Here is a 14,548-nt window from a genome sequence, read left to right as displayed (position 1 = left end):
AAACCACTATAGACGATATACTATTTTATTATATATTATATTTATATGACTTATTGTCGTTTATAAATAGTATAATTTTCATCGCAATTTCCCCATCGAAAAATCAACAATGTATTATTCTATAACACTTTAAAGGTCACAATAGCCGCCCCCACGAGTCGCGGGTGTAATCGAAAACGCACGTCCGCCACAATTCGGGCACGCAATTATTAAACACCCCAAAAATCGATATCCTCTACTGCGTCGTGTATGCATGACGTGTGCATGCGTGTAAGGTTAGGTACCTACTCGACTACCCGATATGTTATTGGTGCGACTGCAGAACAACAACATATTATATTATTATTATTATTAAAATGTTCGTGTGCACGCGATTTTTATAAAATTTATTACGCAACTAAGAAGTAACAAAAACCATACACAACTAGGTCAAAAAATATGTACCGCTTTTCCGTTTTCCATAGTATATAATAATACTATTTAGACACGGGTAACTGGTAAACTCTGTTGTGTTTACCTCCAAGCCGAAATTGATTTGCCTCTATCCGTGGCTAAATAATATATTTAGCCATGCCTCTATCTATATAGAAGAGGAAAAAAAACATTTATATTGATAACTGATAAGGCGGTCGGGATTATCATAATTATTGGGTAGAGTCTACGCCGCCTTTGACCCGCCGCAGTCCGACTAACAAAAATCGTTAAAACAAACTCTGTCAGTGAGACGGCTTTTGAATGTGTCCCGTTCGAACGTAACGGGACGTACCCATTGAAGCGCCGGACGATTGAATCGCGTTTTCATCACTGTACCATGTCGGATCATTCGTCACTAGTCGCAACGTTCAAAGAAAAACTGCGACCCAGATACTATGGCAAGTCCGGCGGAGCGAACAGTCGTTACATCAAAGAGAACATTTATTTCAACGGTATAGCCCTCAAGGAGTCGCTGCTGCACGACAACGAGTATCAGGAAACACAGACCCATAAACGCATGCTGATCGGCCACAACAACAAGACCGCCGCTTACCCGAACAACAAGTGTCTAGAGCTGGAAAAAGGTTGTTTCATATATCAGAATCCTGCAAGCCATTACGACGACAACGATTTTATACACAAGTTCACGGACATGTCTATGGTTAATGAGCTGGGGGTGGTCAACAGCAATTACACGCATTCCTCAGACACCAAAACGTATAATCTGGTAAACCGTTTTGATTGAAATATATTTTTTTTTCATCACAAGTGTGATTGTTACTGCTGTTGATCATATTCTTGTGTAAGATATGTAGCAGTTTAGTATTTAAGAAATTATGACAAAGGCATAAATCTAAAAATACCTACTTAAACATTTTGTATCTAATATCAGAAAATTGTATTATTCTCATAGTCCATAGGTAACCACAAAACTGCTAGAATAAAAATAATATATTAAATAACTGAAAATGGTAATATGAGAATTAGACTGAATCAGCTTTAAGTTGTAATTAAAATATGTTTGTTTTTAAATATTTTTTTTTTATAGATAATGAATATTTAAACTTGTTTCAGAAAAAAAATGACCGTGAAGAAATTCGTAAACGCTTAGTAGATGGTTATCATAACACAAGAAAGTCGACAAAAAAATCAAGTTTAGAATCTAGATTACAAAACAGTAAGTAAAATCTTACTTTAAACAATTAAGTACATCAAACATAAAATGTATGTATTGTGCAGATATTTAACTATAGTAATAATTTATAATATTTAAATATTAGGTCATAGGCGGAGCTTGATAAATTTAGTTGGGAGGGCTCAAGCCCCAGATTATTTTTTGAAAATAATCATTAATAACTACCTATGTAGTTTGAAATAATTTTAATATATCTTAATACAAATATGAACAAATGTATTGCATACTATATTATTATTACAATATTAATACAAATACAGAAAAAAAAATTAAAAATTGAAACAGAAGAAATAACTTTGGCTGTTTTCTGAAATAATATTAGAAATTGTATTTAACATTTCTGTAGACTGTAGTAAAAAACTAAAAACTAAAAATAACAAGTTAACATAGATGTTTTCTTAAACCATACTTTAAGTGTCTTTAACTTCTTGTACTTAAGTACCTAAACTTACCATAGGTAATAAAATAATAAATTTGGAAAAAAAAATAATAAGTTACCCAATATGAACCATAAATTATTTGTGTTTGAATTCTTCTTAAACCACATTTGAAAAATTCTTCTAGAATCTGTTTTCATTCAATTGAGGTCTTGATTAATTCATTTTCTATGTGTTTTATTGCCAAACTACTGAATTGATTTGAATCATAGAAGTCCTTAGCTAATTTTTAATCCTTCTCATTGCTGAAAAGGACCAGTCACATAAAGCTGAGACAGATATACTTCAATACTTGTGGCATTATCGACTCTCATTATCTCGTTGAATAATCAATATTTTTTTAACTACGGATTTTTCTTAAACGACTCTTTATTTTGACTACATATTAAACCATTTAACTAATAAAAAATTAGTATTGTGATGTCCTTTAAGTACCTTATATACTTGTGAATAATGATATACAATTATTAAAACTGTTAATACATAACTTCGCTAAAAACATTTGGGGAGGCTAATCTAAAACTTGGGCCTCCCCCCAAGCCCCTCCCTAGCACCGCCTTTGTATTAGGTATTTTAAAATATTTCCTCAAATCTTTAACAGTATGCATAAAAGGATTGAATCACTTGACAGTTTATTCAAAACACTTTAAAACTATAAAAAAAGTTATATATATAATATACTATATCATTATAGTCACCTATATGACTTGTGTTATGTACATTGTACCCCAATTTATTTGTATACTCATATTGTTTATGTGAAAATAATTAATAAATCCATATCAAATCATAGTTAAATACTGAATTGTATCCATTAACATAATATAATAATATTTTATTTTATAGGTTCTAATCTACAGCTATGCTTTATGAACGAACAATCTTCAGACACAGAGTTACCAATTAATAATTGTGACATCTCAGCTGAAGATGAGAAGCTAAAATCTGCTGTATGTATAATAGTTGACTTTCAATCCTAAATTCTTGCATTGTACTTTAAGAGTATAACAATTTAAAAAAAAAAAAATTGAGTAACATAGTAATTTTCAGGCTGAACTTAAACAAGGTTTGAATTTGGCAAAAAACCGAGCACGAGCACATATGATTTCAGATCAGCGCAATTGTGTAATTTCAGCTGTAATTAAAGAAAGTCTTTCAAAAGTAAGTTATTATATTGTGTAATTTAATAACCAGAATATTGGTTATTTCCTTTTTTAATATTAAATACAATTTTTAAAGTATGGTTGTTATATTTCTGTATGTATGATTTAAGTTTATTAAAGCTTAATGAGTTATGAGGTATTTTATTATAGGTTTATAATATTATACCAACCATATTTTGTTAAGTGTACACAGATATTTGTTATCTACTTCTTACAAGTGTGTAACATACCAAATTGACGCTTAGCAGATCACTTTAAGCTTCATTAGTTTAAAATTTAGAGTGACTCGACCTATTATAAAACTTGATGGTAAGAACATTATATGTTTTTATGTAAGTTTGCTCTACGATAATTCAGTTTTTAAGTGAGTTATGAGTATTTTTAATTTATGCTATATTGTACATGCAACACTTGCTAAAAAATTAAACTATCATAAAAAACCTACACACAAACACCAATAATATTCTTACCATAAAGTTTCATAATAGTTCAATTCATTCTAATTTTAATCTAAAGAAGCTAAACGTGATCTGCTAAACTAAATTTGTTATTACGTACTTGTATGTATATACATACTAAAAAAAGTTGACTGATTGTGCTTCAAGTAATTTTTTTTTTTTGTTAATATTTTAAATTTATATCGTCACTTAATATTCAGTGTAATATTTTTGTCTATTATCTAATATATATTTTTTTTAGGTTGGAGTGAAGTTAGACAATGATAGAAGACGTGTCAGTAGACATTTCTTAATGCGTTTGAACTTGGCACAACTACAAGTTATTGTTAATGATCTACATTCTTACATCGAATGTGAGTATATGTCAACTAGTTTGTCTATAAAAATATGCAAGTATACATTTTTTTTTTTTTTAGACTTAAACGAAAGCCTTGTGAATTTATTACTAGAAAGAGATGAATTACACATGGCGAAGGATTCAATGTTGGTTGACATTGAAGATTTAAAACACGTTAATCGCATGTCATATTAGTGCAAATACTACTTTCACATTTTTGAAACTATCCGTATTTTATAAGTGTGTGTAACTTTAAAACATTAGAACTGTAGTGTCGGATATTACTAAATAATATCATTAATGTTATTTTCATTCCTTCAAGTATTATAGTTATAAGTTATAACTTATAAACAAGGTTGTACCCAGAATACATTAATTATTAATAGATCATGTTGTTTTATTTTGTTATTTAGACATTATCATAAAAGACAAATAATTCTTTAAATAATATGAACAAATTTCATCGGAAAAGTGAACTTTTAGAGGTACAGCCTTGTTTATTAATATTTAGATTATTGAAACCTATGGTTAGTGCCTAGAATATATTGTTAGGTAATTAAATTGTTTTTAAACATTTTATTTGCATATGTCCTATTATTATATTACATCATATATTATAATAGGGTATCATTTTGTAGTTGATTTCATAATTTAAATATACTTAAATGGATAATGATAAAACAAATACCTAAATCTTTCTCATTTTATTGATCTTATAGTTTTAATTTTACTTTTATTTTACTACTGTACCATTACTTAGTACTGTTAATTATTAATTACTATCAAGTATGAATATCTTCTTGTTGTTTAAACATTTAATATTAATTCTTTAAATTTTAATAAACCATATTTAAGAAATAAACACTTAATTTCAAAATATTATTACTAACTATAATTACTGTAATATATTATAATTATAATATTATATTAATTGTAATTATAAATAAAAACATCTTTATCACGATAAATCACATAACGCTTACAACATAAACCGACACTACAGAACATACTTTATGTTTTGCTTACGCACAAAATGTAATATCTATTTAGGTATCTAACTAACCAAAACTGTTGTTATGTTATTATGTTAAACTATTTTTATGTTAAACTATTTGTATGCTAGAATATTTAGATTTTGTTTGTGTATTGGCTTGTCTTTTTAAATCAATACACAATATTATGGAATAAAAATAAATGTTTTCTTTATTTTATAAATTACCACAATATTTGTGTTGTATCATAGTCAATATTATTGTTGAAAATATTTCCTTTTTCACGGATACAGCTTTTGATCATTTTTTCAAAGATTTTAACAACTTGACAGTAAAATCTTATAATAACATAATATGTTATCATAGCTGAATCATACTATACAATTTGAAACAAATTCAATGAATACTTTATTCATGTACCACAATCCAAAGAACAATATAAACATTATGGTATCTACATTTGGTTCATTAAGAAAAATTTTTAAATAATTCATAAATACTTGTACAATGTAATACTTGATAAATTATTAGTTAAAATAAGATGACTGTTTGAGTAATAAATTAATAATACATTTGAATAATTCTTTCAGTTAATCTCAACAGACTGAAATTACATTTCACTATTATCATTTATCAAATAAATTGAGACAGCAACATTTTTACTTATAAATTAATAGCATATAGAATTAATAATCAGTAGCATACGCAGGATTTTAGTTCGGTTAGGGTTTTACCTGAGTAAATAATTTATATTATTTTTTTCTAAACAGTTTTTATTCAACAAATTCTAGTTTGTCTACATTTACTGTATTTAACCTGATCATCTATAGTGCCTCTCCGGGCCCTAATAAACATAGTAATAATCGATGAGCGATGCGATGATACACCATCGATTGTGGCAGATGTTTAGCAATATTCTAAAACAGCAAAAAAAAAAAAACCGAAACTATGATTATTGACGTTGTTGTCATATTCAACAATTTATTTTATATTTATTAAAAATTACCAACAATTGATCTGTGTGTACTAAAATGGTGGTAAGTAATTTTTTTTTTGGGGGGGGGGGTCAGAACCCTAGAACCCAACCACTGTGTATGCCACTGAATGTATTTATATAACTGTATTTCTAATTAATATGTATGCAAGACTTATTTTATTGAATATAGATTTATTAATAAGACTCAGAACTTCTAGTTATGGCATATTTGTGATTAATAATCGTATAAAACTAAAACAACTACATGTTTCTAGTATCTTTGATTGCATAAATTATTTAATACTGTTTTGCAACTGATATATTGTATAGATGTTTAAAAAATAAACTTAAATTTCTTTCTTTCTTTGCAATTAACATAAAGTTACAGTCAACAGTTTTGTTATAGATTTGTTATCAAACAATTAATATATTTCTAGTTTATCCATTCTGTTTTTTAGTTAGATTTAACACTTCAGATCAAAAACAAAAAAACTATGCAAAAGAAAAATGAATGTATACAAATCATGAAATGTTTGCAAAGGATTTGAATTTTGCATTTATATTTTTATACATTGTATTATGGCCTACAGTCTAGATTATTGTGAAAATAGTATGCCTGATGTGAAATATCTAGAGGAGAATATTAAGTTACATACTGTTTTAAACAAGTCATGTGAATCAACATAAAGGTTTTAATGACTTTAAACTCTGAGCCTTAATTTCAATGCTTGCAAATAACATACTACCATTGATTATAAATAATAGTACTTATAACGTGTGATACTATATACAGTTAATCAATTTTAAATAACGAAGTTACAAACAATTTTTACCTTTATTGTTATTACTATCTCTTAAATTAATAGAGTACCTACTTGACCTTAATTATAATCCGACTTTAAATCACTAGCAAAACTCTTAATAAAAGTATACCTACCTAATATGCGTTATAAATTATAATACATGGAAATATGGAAATAATTAAATATGCACATTTGGGCATTAATATAAACTAAAAATAAAAAAAAGTTATTTGGGTACAGATTATTATTTATTACTTATTAGAATTAGATAAGTAGGTATACAAATATTAAATTTAAGTTTTAAATTGTTATAAAGATAAAAATTAATTAATTAATGATGTTGAAGTAAATTGATCTTTGAAGCAACACTATTCAAAATTATCTAGAGAAATAAACACTGATAAATCTTTTATCTGTTTACTTTTTTTTTACGCTACTTCAAATAAAATAAATCCCATTCTAAACACAAATAAGCATAAATTGCACCAAAACTGGAAAATTAACAGTATATAATTTTTTATTGGGAATCTATGATACAGTTAATTTGCTATTTTCATCTGTATATATAATAATTAGGTAGACAATTTTATACAATCCGAGCCCTGACGATGACTTTACATCTATGATAAACTTATAAGTCGTCATTAATTTTAATCATTATAAAAAATTAAACATTCATAATAATGACAATTGTATTTGGTACATACTATATAATATATAATATTAATGTACCTATAAAATGTCTGTTAAAATAAATAGTATTTAGAAGTTTTAAAAATAATCTATCAATACAAATTTTTTTAGGTTTTTCCTATTAAATATCAGTAATATAATAATATTTAAAAAAGGATACGTATCAAACACCTTTCCCATTTTTCTACTAAATATAATTCAGTGACCAGTAAGTAACGCATATACCAATAGGATATGAAGCTGAAAATCTTCAACATTTTAGGTGAAGCACAGGAATATTCAGTGAAAAATCTGAAACAGATCATGGTTTTTTTTTAATCACTAAAATAAAATAATTGTTTAATGGAATACCAGAGTAAAACTATAATATATTAATTTAATACATACTACAAAGACACAATAATGACTGTGTGGCATATGTTCTCGTTCCGATGTCAAACAAGGTACAAGACGAGTCAAATAATTATAATTCGTTGTTATTCATATATGCACATGTCGATTGTGCTGTTCAATGCAAAGTTATTATAATTTTGTTTGCAAGCAGAAACTATATACACATTGTCGCATATCAGTGGCTTCTTCGATTCTAAAATTTGAACAATGTATATTAGCATAACATCGACGACAAATATAAATATATTATAATGAACGTATGAGAATGAATAATAACCATTAGGTAACTATAACTATACAACTAGTACCTACCTACTAATTATGCGTAAATTCGTATGTGGGTAGTATGCAACTATGAACTATGACGTACAAAATATGTATACAACACTACAACTATAGTATGATTGTCCGTGTAGATAATGTATTAATATTATATTGTTATTATATATTTAGATGTATCCGATATTTTGTTTATTGTCATTTTGTCGGTCGTCTGATATTCAGTAGTCGGTACCGTGTAACCATATAGTGAAATGGCTAAAACGACAAATACAGTCAACAGTTGATTCACACATCACAGAATAGATTATAATATATTATAATGGGTACCTTCCTAATAATTGATAATAAAATTATATATTATTTGTATAATATTATATTGTTATGATATTAGACCGTGTAGTGTGTATGTTTGGTTGTCTAACTTGAGGCAGTTGAGGGACAAACTCGAGTTAAGCTTAATACTACCTCACTACAAGTAGTAGTATAGACGTCAGACTGTGTAGTCTACAGTAGACAGTAGTGCTAACTATAATAGCCAATAGAGATTTTACGCAAACATTTTAGATTTAAGAATAACTAATAAGTTCCCTACTTCAATACTTGCATATTATCATAAACATATTTCTACGAAACATGTATAGACTAACACAATACGTCACGTTCACAAATTGTAACTAGATTTTAAAACTGAATTATTAATATTTTACAGTGTAAAAAATCAGACGACTTCAAAATGTTATTTAAACTACAAACATGGGGAAAAAGGAGAAGTAGGTAACCACAAATTTCAAAATATTTTCATTTGTTTTGAACTGTTTACGGACACTTACAGTTTCCAATATTATTAGTTTTTTTTTTCTATGAATGTCAATACAATTTTATTTGTCGGGTAAAAAGCTTGAAAATTTAATACAAGGCTCCTACTATATTGTTACAATGACAATTGAAAAATATTAAATTATATAGATAAAATATTATTAATATATTAAAAATAATTATTTCTAGTTAGAAATTCATAAAAATTTTTCTTTTTAAATCTAAGATTTGAAAATGTAATACAAGATTCCTCATAAGTTTATTTACCTTAATCAAAAATAAAATGTATGTAAGAAAGTCAAATTAAATTTTTATGAGCGATTGAAGTTCGTATTTTTACAAGATTGGATATTCACTTGATTTTTCATGTAGCAATGTTGTTATTTTGTTGTAATCCAAAACGAAAAACCGCAGACGCTTTAAATTTATATCATATGTTTATTTTATCAATTCCTATACTCGATAAAATTTTGAAAATGTTTTAACTAGTTTTGAGCTTTTTACGGAAATTTTCAATTTTTTTAGTTTTTTTTTCTATAAATGTCAATAAAATGTTATTTGTTGGGTCTAAAAGCTTGAAAATTTAATACAAGGCGTCTGATATATTGTTACTTTAACAGTTGAAAAATATTAAAAATACATAGCAACATTTTATTTTTATAAGCATTTAAAGTTCAAATTTTGACAAAATGTATAAAATTTAAAATTGAATAATTATTTTGCAGTTAAAAATGTATAAAAATTCAACTTGTATAGGATTGAAAATTTAAATCAAAGTTACATGTAGATAAGTTATAATTTATAAATTACTTTATTCACAATTATATTATTAAATATACTTAGTAATATCATAGGCTAACTTCGCTCAGGTCTTAGCTCAGGTCTAGGTCTTCGAACAAAATGAAATATTATATCACTGAATTCAAATTGAACACCATCCATTACAGTGACTCATTTGTACTGCACAGAACAGCCACTTGCCCACCAATTTTTTTTGCTTGAATATCGTAATTTTTCCAAATTTAAAATAAAATGTTTATAAACAAAAAAATAAGCTTATAATTTTTAGATTTTTTGCTTCCTGTATGAAATAAGTACCTAGTTATAAGAAACCATGTAGGTATTAAAATTTCAAGCCTTAGTTATAAATATTGAACACTGTACATTTTTAACTACAAAATAATTGGCAAATTATTATGATGTAATTTATTTTGTCAACATTTAAACTACAAATGCTTATAAAAAAAATAGTGCGTTAGTGTCTTTAGTATTTTTAATTGGCTAGTATAAAACTTATCAGGAACCTTGTATTAAATTTTATAACTTTTTGACTAAGCGAAAATGTTTTGTCGTTACAAAAAAAAAAATAAAAGATGTTAAATGTCTATAAATAGCTTAGAAAGAGTGATTTAAAAATTATACCACGCATAGAAAATTCTAATATAAACATTCTATGAAAATTTAAAATATTTGCGGCTATTTGTTTTTGAATTTGTGGAATTATGCTCAACGTTTACGAAGAACTTTGGATATCGTTTATCAATAATTTGATGATACATAATATAATGATAAACAATAAACATACAAAATACAAATAGTGAAAAAATGAATTACAATTTACACAATATAACATTATTCAAATAAAATTAAAACACATTTAACTACATATAGGTATATTTCAGTTTTAGATTTTAAATACAATTATAGTCATAATATAAAAATTTAAAGTAGTACAATATCTAAAATAACCAATAATTTAGTTTCTTAGGATTTATAAAATATTAATTGCAATTCGATTTATCATCGATTGCCATTGGAACTATTTTTATTAGATTTACAAACTTAATTAGACTATTGCAACACCAATAGTAATTAGTTAATTATTACAACTACTAAAGTATATTATATTATTATACATATTATTATGTTAAATATGTACCTACATGAAAACAATGTAATCATAGCCTAGCGCCCTAGCCAATGACCACATTTCCGATACAAATAGTTGTTATGTGACATCATTGGACAGAAAATTATAGGTTTTTATGTTAATAACTACTAACTACCTAGGAAGTCATTTACTCAATTCATATAGGCAATAACGGCATTTTCGAGCTTCATTAGCCAATATTGATTCATACATTGGCATTTATAAATACTAGCACTGTATATTATAATGAAATAACGAAAATTTGAAAACAACAGTTCGAATGGAATATGACTACCTATACGAGAACATTTTTTTATTGCTTTATAACTTATAAGTAATAACTAATAACTAATAACAGTCTCCCCAATAAATTATATAGTGCCTGATTTCCGTCCATGCCCTATGGCAAAGTATCCCTTTGCATTACCGAACAAATACGACTTAATATAGGTATACCGAATACCGGCGTACCGCACAAAATTTATTTTCCAATACCGCATATAAATATTGCTCAGTAAATTACAGTACGCGTATTCATCAAATTTCGTAACCCGCGTACATTCAGTTTACTGCGTGCAATTCACAAATATGTATATACATTTAAAGATTATTTTGTTTAAATTATAATAAATTTAATTTATATTATGATAAATATTATTTTTTAAATCATATAGTTAATAATAGTTAGGTAGGTAAACAAAAAACAATATAATATAGTTAAATAAATTGTGTTAAGTTTTTACTTTTATACGTTTCAAGTAGACAGTTGAAAATCATCTATAATTCATAGATATTTTATACTCTGGTTTGTTGATAAGTCATAATTAGACGAGTTGTATAAATAACCGATACCTGGAGTCTAGATCAGGATTGATTATCTACAGTGTTTGGAAAAAACGATTAAAATGGAACAAATTCCTTTTTAAAAAACGGCACGTTAAACAAATTCTTTTTTATAAAAAAAAAAACTCGTTAATTTTCTCGTTCTTTTTTTTTAATGAAAAATAACTACATTTTTCGTTCCTTTCTAGTTCGTTCCAATAATTTACACAGATATGTAAATAATTAAAATTAAGATGTATTTTTTTTATAAGTATAATGTATATTGCCAATTAGTGATCGTTTTTTTTATGCGATACTGGGCGTATTCGGCCATTAAAAGTATTAAGCGGAGTTTGTAAATCCAATAACAAATATAAGTATACCTACTTGTAAAGTTGTAAAAAGTCAATCGTAATTCTAAGTGTCATTTTAATAGCTTCTATTAAACTTGCTTTTTCGTATCTCACTTATCAAGTACTTCAGCCTATCCAATATTATTTTTAAAAGTTTGTTTGAGAGTTAATGATGGTATACTTGTTTTACTGATCAGACAATAATTTATTGTAAATATATTTAAATTCAAGTCTAGTTATAATTTTCTATTCAGAGGCAACATAATTATTAATTACTTTCTATAGCTAGCCGTAATATTATGTAACATGTACCAGCTAATATACAAAAAATTCCTTTGAAATGGGCTGACTTAGTCCTGTGAATTTGAGACATTAGAAACTTAAAATAATAGTATTTTACAACATTTTTTATAGGTACAATGTTTAATAACATTATCATAAATCATAATTCATATGTAGATATAACTAAAAAAGTAAAAATAAAATAATATTTTAATAATAATTGATAACAGCACCCTTACACGGAAAAAATAAAAATATAACGTTTTAAATAATATAAAAATATATTTAATTATAATTGTGAGCTATTCAATAATAATAAAAAAAAGTTAAATATTTACGTACTGGCTAAACATAATATTATGTATAACCTAGCATATGTCTAAGCTTGTTTAAATTAACTAATAGCGTAGGTATTATAACATTTTAGCAGGTAAAATATTAAACTGTTTATTAAATCTAAATTAAATACTTGTACATTTCTTTTTAAATATAAATTTGAAGAGAAAATAATTAACAGACTTAAAAATGTCGGGCAAGCAAGGAGAAGAAAAGAAAGAAGAAAAGAAAGTTACAGAAATGGGTTTTACGTAATTATACTTAATTTTTGTTTATGCGACACCTCAATACATCATTTATCTCCTTTTAGGCCAACTCCACGACCCGGTGGTTTCTTGAAAATCAAATTAGATGTAAAAGAGAAGAAGAATAAAGTACTCCAATTCGATCAATACCAAAATATCATAAGCAGAGTAGAGGATATGGAAAAGAATAAATTTAAAACTGAAAAGTCCGTCGTTAAAAATCCAGTGGCACCAACAATAACACCGATAAGAAGTTTAAATTTGCCAAAAATTTCTCAGGAATCGCTATTTGACAAATGTCTAATTGAGAATGAAGATGGTATAAATACATATAATTTATAATAACAGACATGTATAGAATATGCGTACATATACTAATTATGAACTATTTAGGTACCTATCAAATAAGCTTGTAATGTTAAAAAATATTTTGTAATTCAAAGTTTTGTACATTGCTAATAATTTTGTATGACATGCGTGAAGTTCAAATGGGCAATTATTGTAAATTTCGCCCACAGTGAACAGGTAGTAACATAATTAGTATAGTAAATTGCACTCGGCATTTTTTGGTTTCTTAAATGATTATAGTAAATTGCGCTCTCAATTCATCGATATCTATTTTAAACACTGTTGTACATATACCTATTTATTGTTGAAAACAATTTATTTTTATTAATATTTACTGCTATATATAAAATTGAACTAAAAAATGTTACAACTTAATATTCCAACCCATGTTTTTCCATTTTTTTATTAAATTATTTATTTCAACCAAACCAAAAAAAATTTAGAAGGACAGTAATAGCCACCTTAAAGCCACCTTAGTACTAATGCTAAAAGGCTATCATACAAATAATATTACTTATTAATATTAGTCTCTGCTGGGCACAATTTACTACATAGCAATTTATGCCTGAAATGTATTGGTCGCAATTTACGGTTGTCCGTTAAAATTGAGGGTTAAGGACTATGCGATTACTCTGCAGGAACATTACTCGTTACATTTTGAGTTTTAAAAAATAAAACATCATAAACTATGAAATAATAACAAATACATATACTATTGCAGATAAATATTTCCATATTGGTTTTCAACTTATATACCTATAATGTTTTATCTAGATTTTTTTTTATATCTTATAATTGAAATTAAATTTACAAAATAGGTAAAAATTTAAATTTTATGTGCAAAATAATAAATTATTTATCAATTATCATTATTATCTTTCTATTTAACTATTTTTTTAAACTTGAAACATTTTATAATCAATATTTATATCTTGATGTAGGACAAGCGCAAAATGATTACGAAAAATGGTTGGACGAAACTGCCCCAGCTAATGACACCAATCTCATGGATAATCTTGAAGAAGCGATCAATTTTATTGTACTATTGGCATCAAAACCAGAGGCAGACTCCAGCGATTTCGATGAAATGCAAGCTATTTCAGTAGTACAATTTTTACGCACTATTAAATCACCTAATGGTCAATATGAGCCTAACAATCTACGATTGATGGAGTATATCGACAAAAAAGGAGAAGAATTTCACAAAAAATAA

At 26.4% G+C, this 14,548-nt stretch overlaps 2 protein-coding genes across 2 annotated transcripts; both read left to right on the top strand.

Moving 5' to 3' along the window:
* The first annotated feature begins 284 nt into the window (after positions 1-284).
* Positions 285-5,292, top strand: LOC132935512 (schwannomin-interacting protein 1). Its single transcript, XM_061002090.1, has 6 exons — positions 285-1,201; positions 1,549-1,651; positions 2,953-3,056; positions 3,157-3,267; positions 3,969-4,080; positions 4,144-5,292. The coding sequence occupies exons 1-6, from the start codon at positions 812-814 to the stop codon at positions 4,257-4,259; spliced, it is 936 nt and encodes a 311-aa protein (XP_060858073.1). The 5' UTR covers positions 285-811; the 3' UTR covers positions 4,260-5,292.
* A 7,639-nt stretch (positions 5,293-12,931) lies between these two features.
* On the top strand, positions 12,932-14,548 carry LOC132933934 (uncharacterized). Its single transcript, XM_061000216.1, has 3 exons — positions 12,932-12,993; positions 13,053-13,306; positions 14,277-14,548. The coding sequence occupies exons 1-3, from the start codon at positions 12,932-12,934 to the stop codon at positions 14,546-14,548; spliced, it is 588 nt and encodes a 195-aa protein (XP_060856199.1).

Source organism: Metopolophium dirhodum, chromosome 1 (assembly GCF_019925205.1).
Source record: "Metopolophium dirhodum isolate CAU chromosome 1, ASM1992520v1, whole genome shotgun sequence".
In the NCBI taxonomy this organism is placed as follows: Eukaryota; Metazoa; Arthropoda; class Insecta; order Hemiptera; family Aphididae; genus Metopolophium; species Metopolophium dirhodum.
Note: the sequence above shows the minus strand (reverse complement) of the source record. Positions and strands in the feature narration are given on the sequence as shown.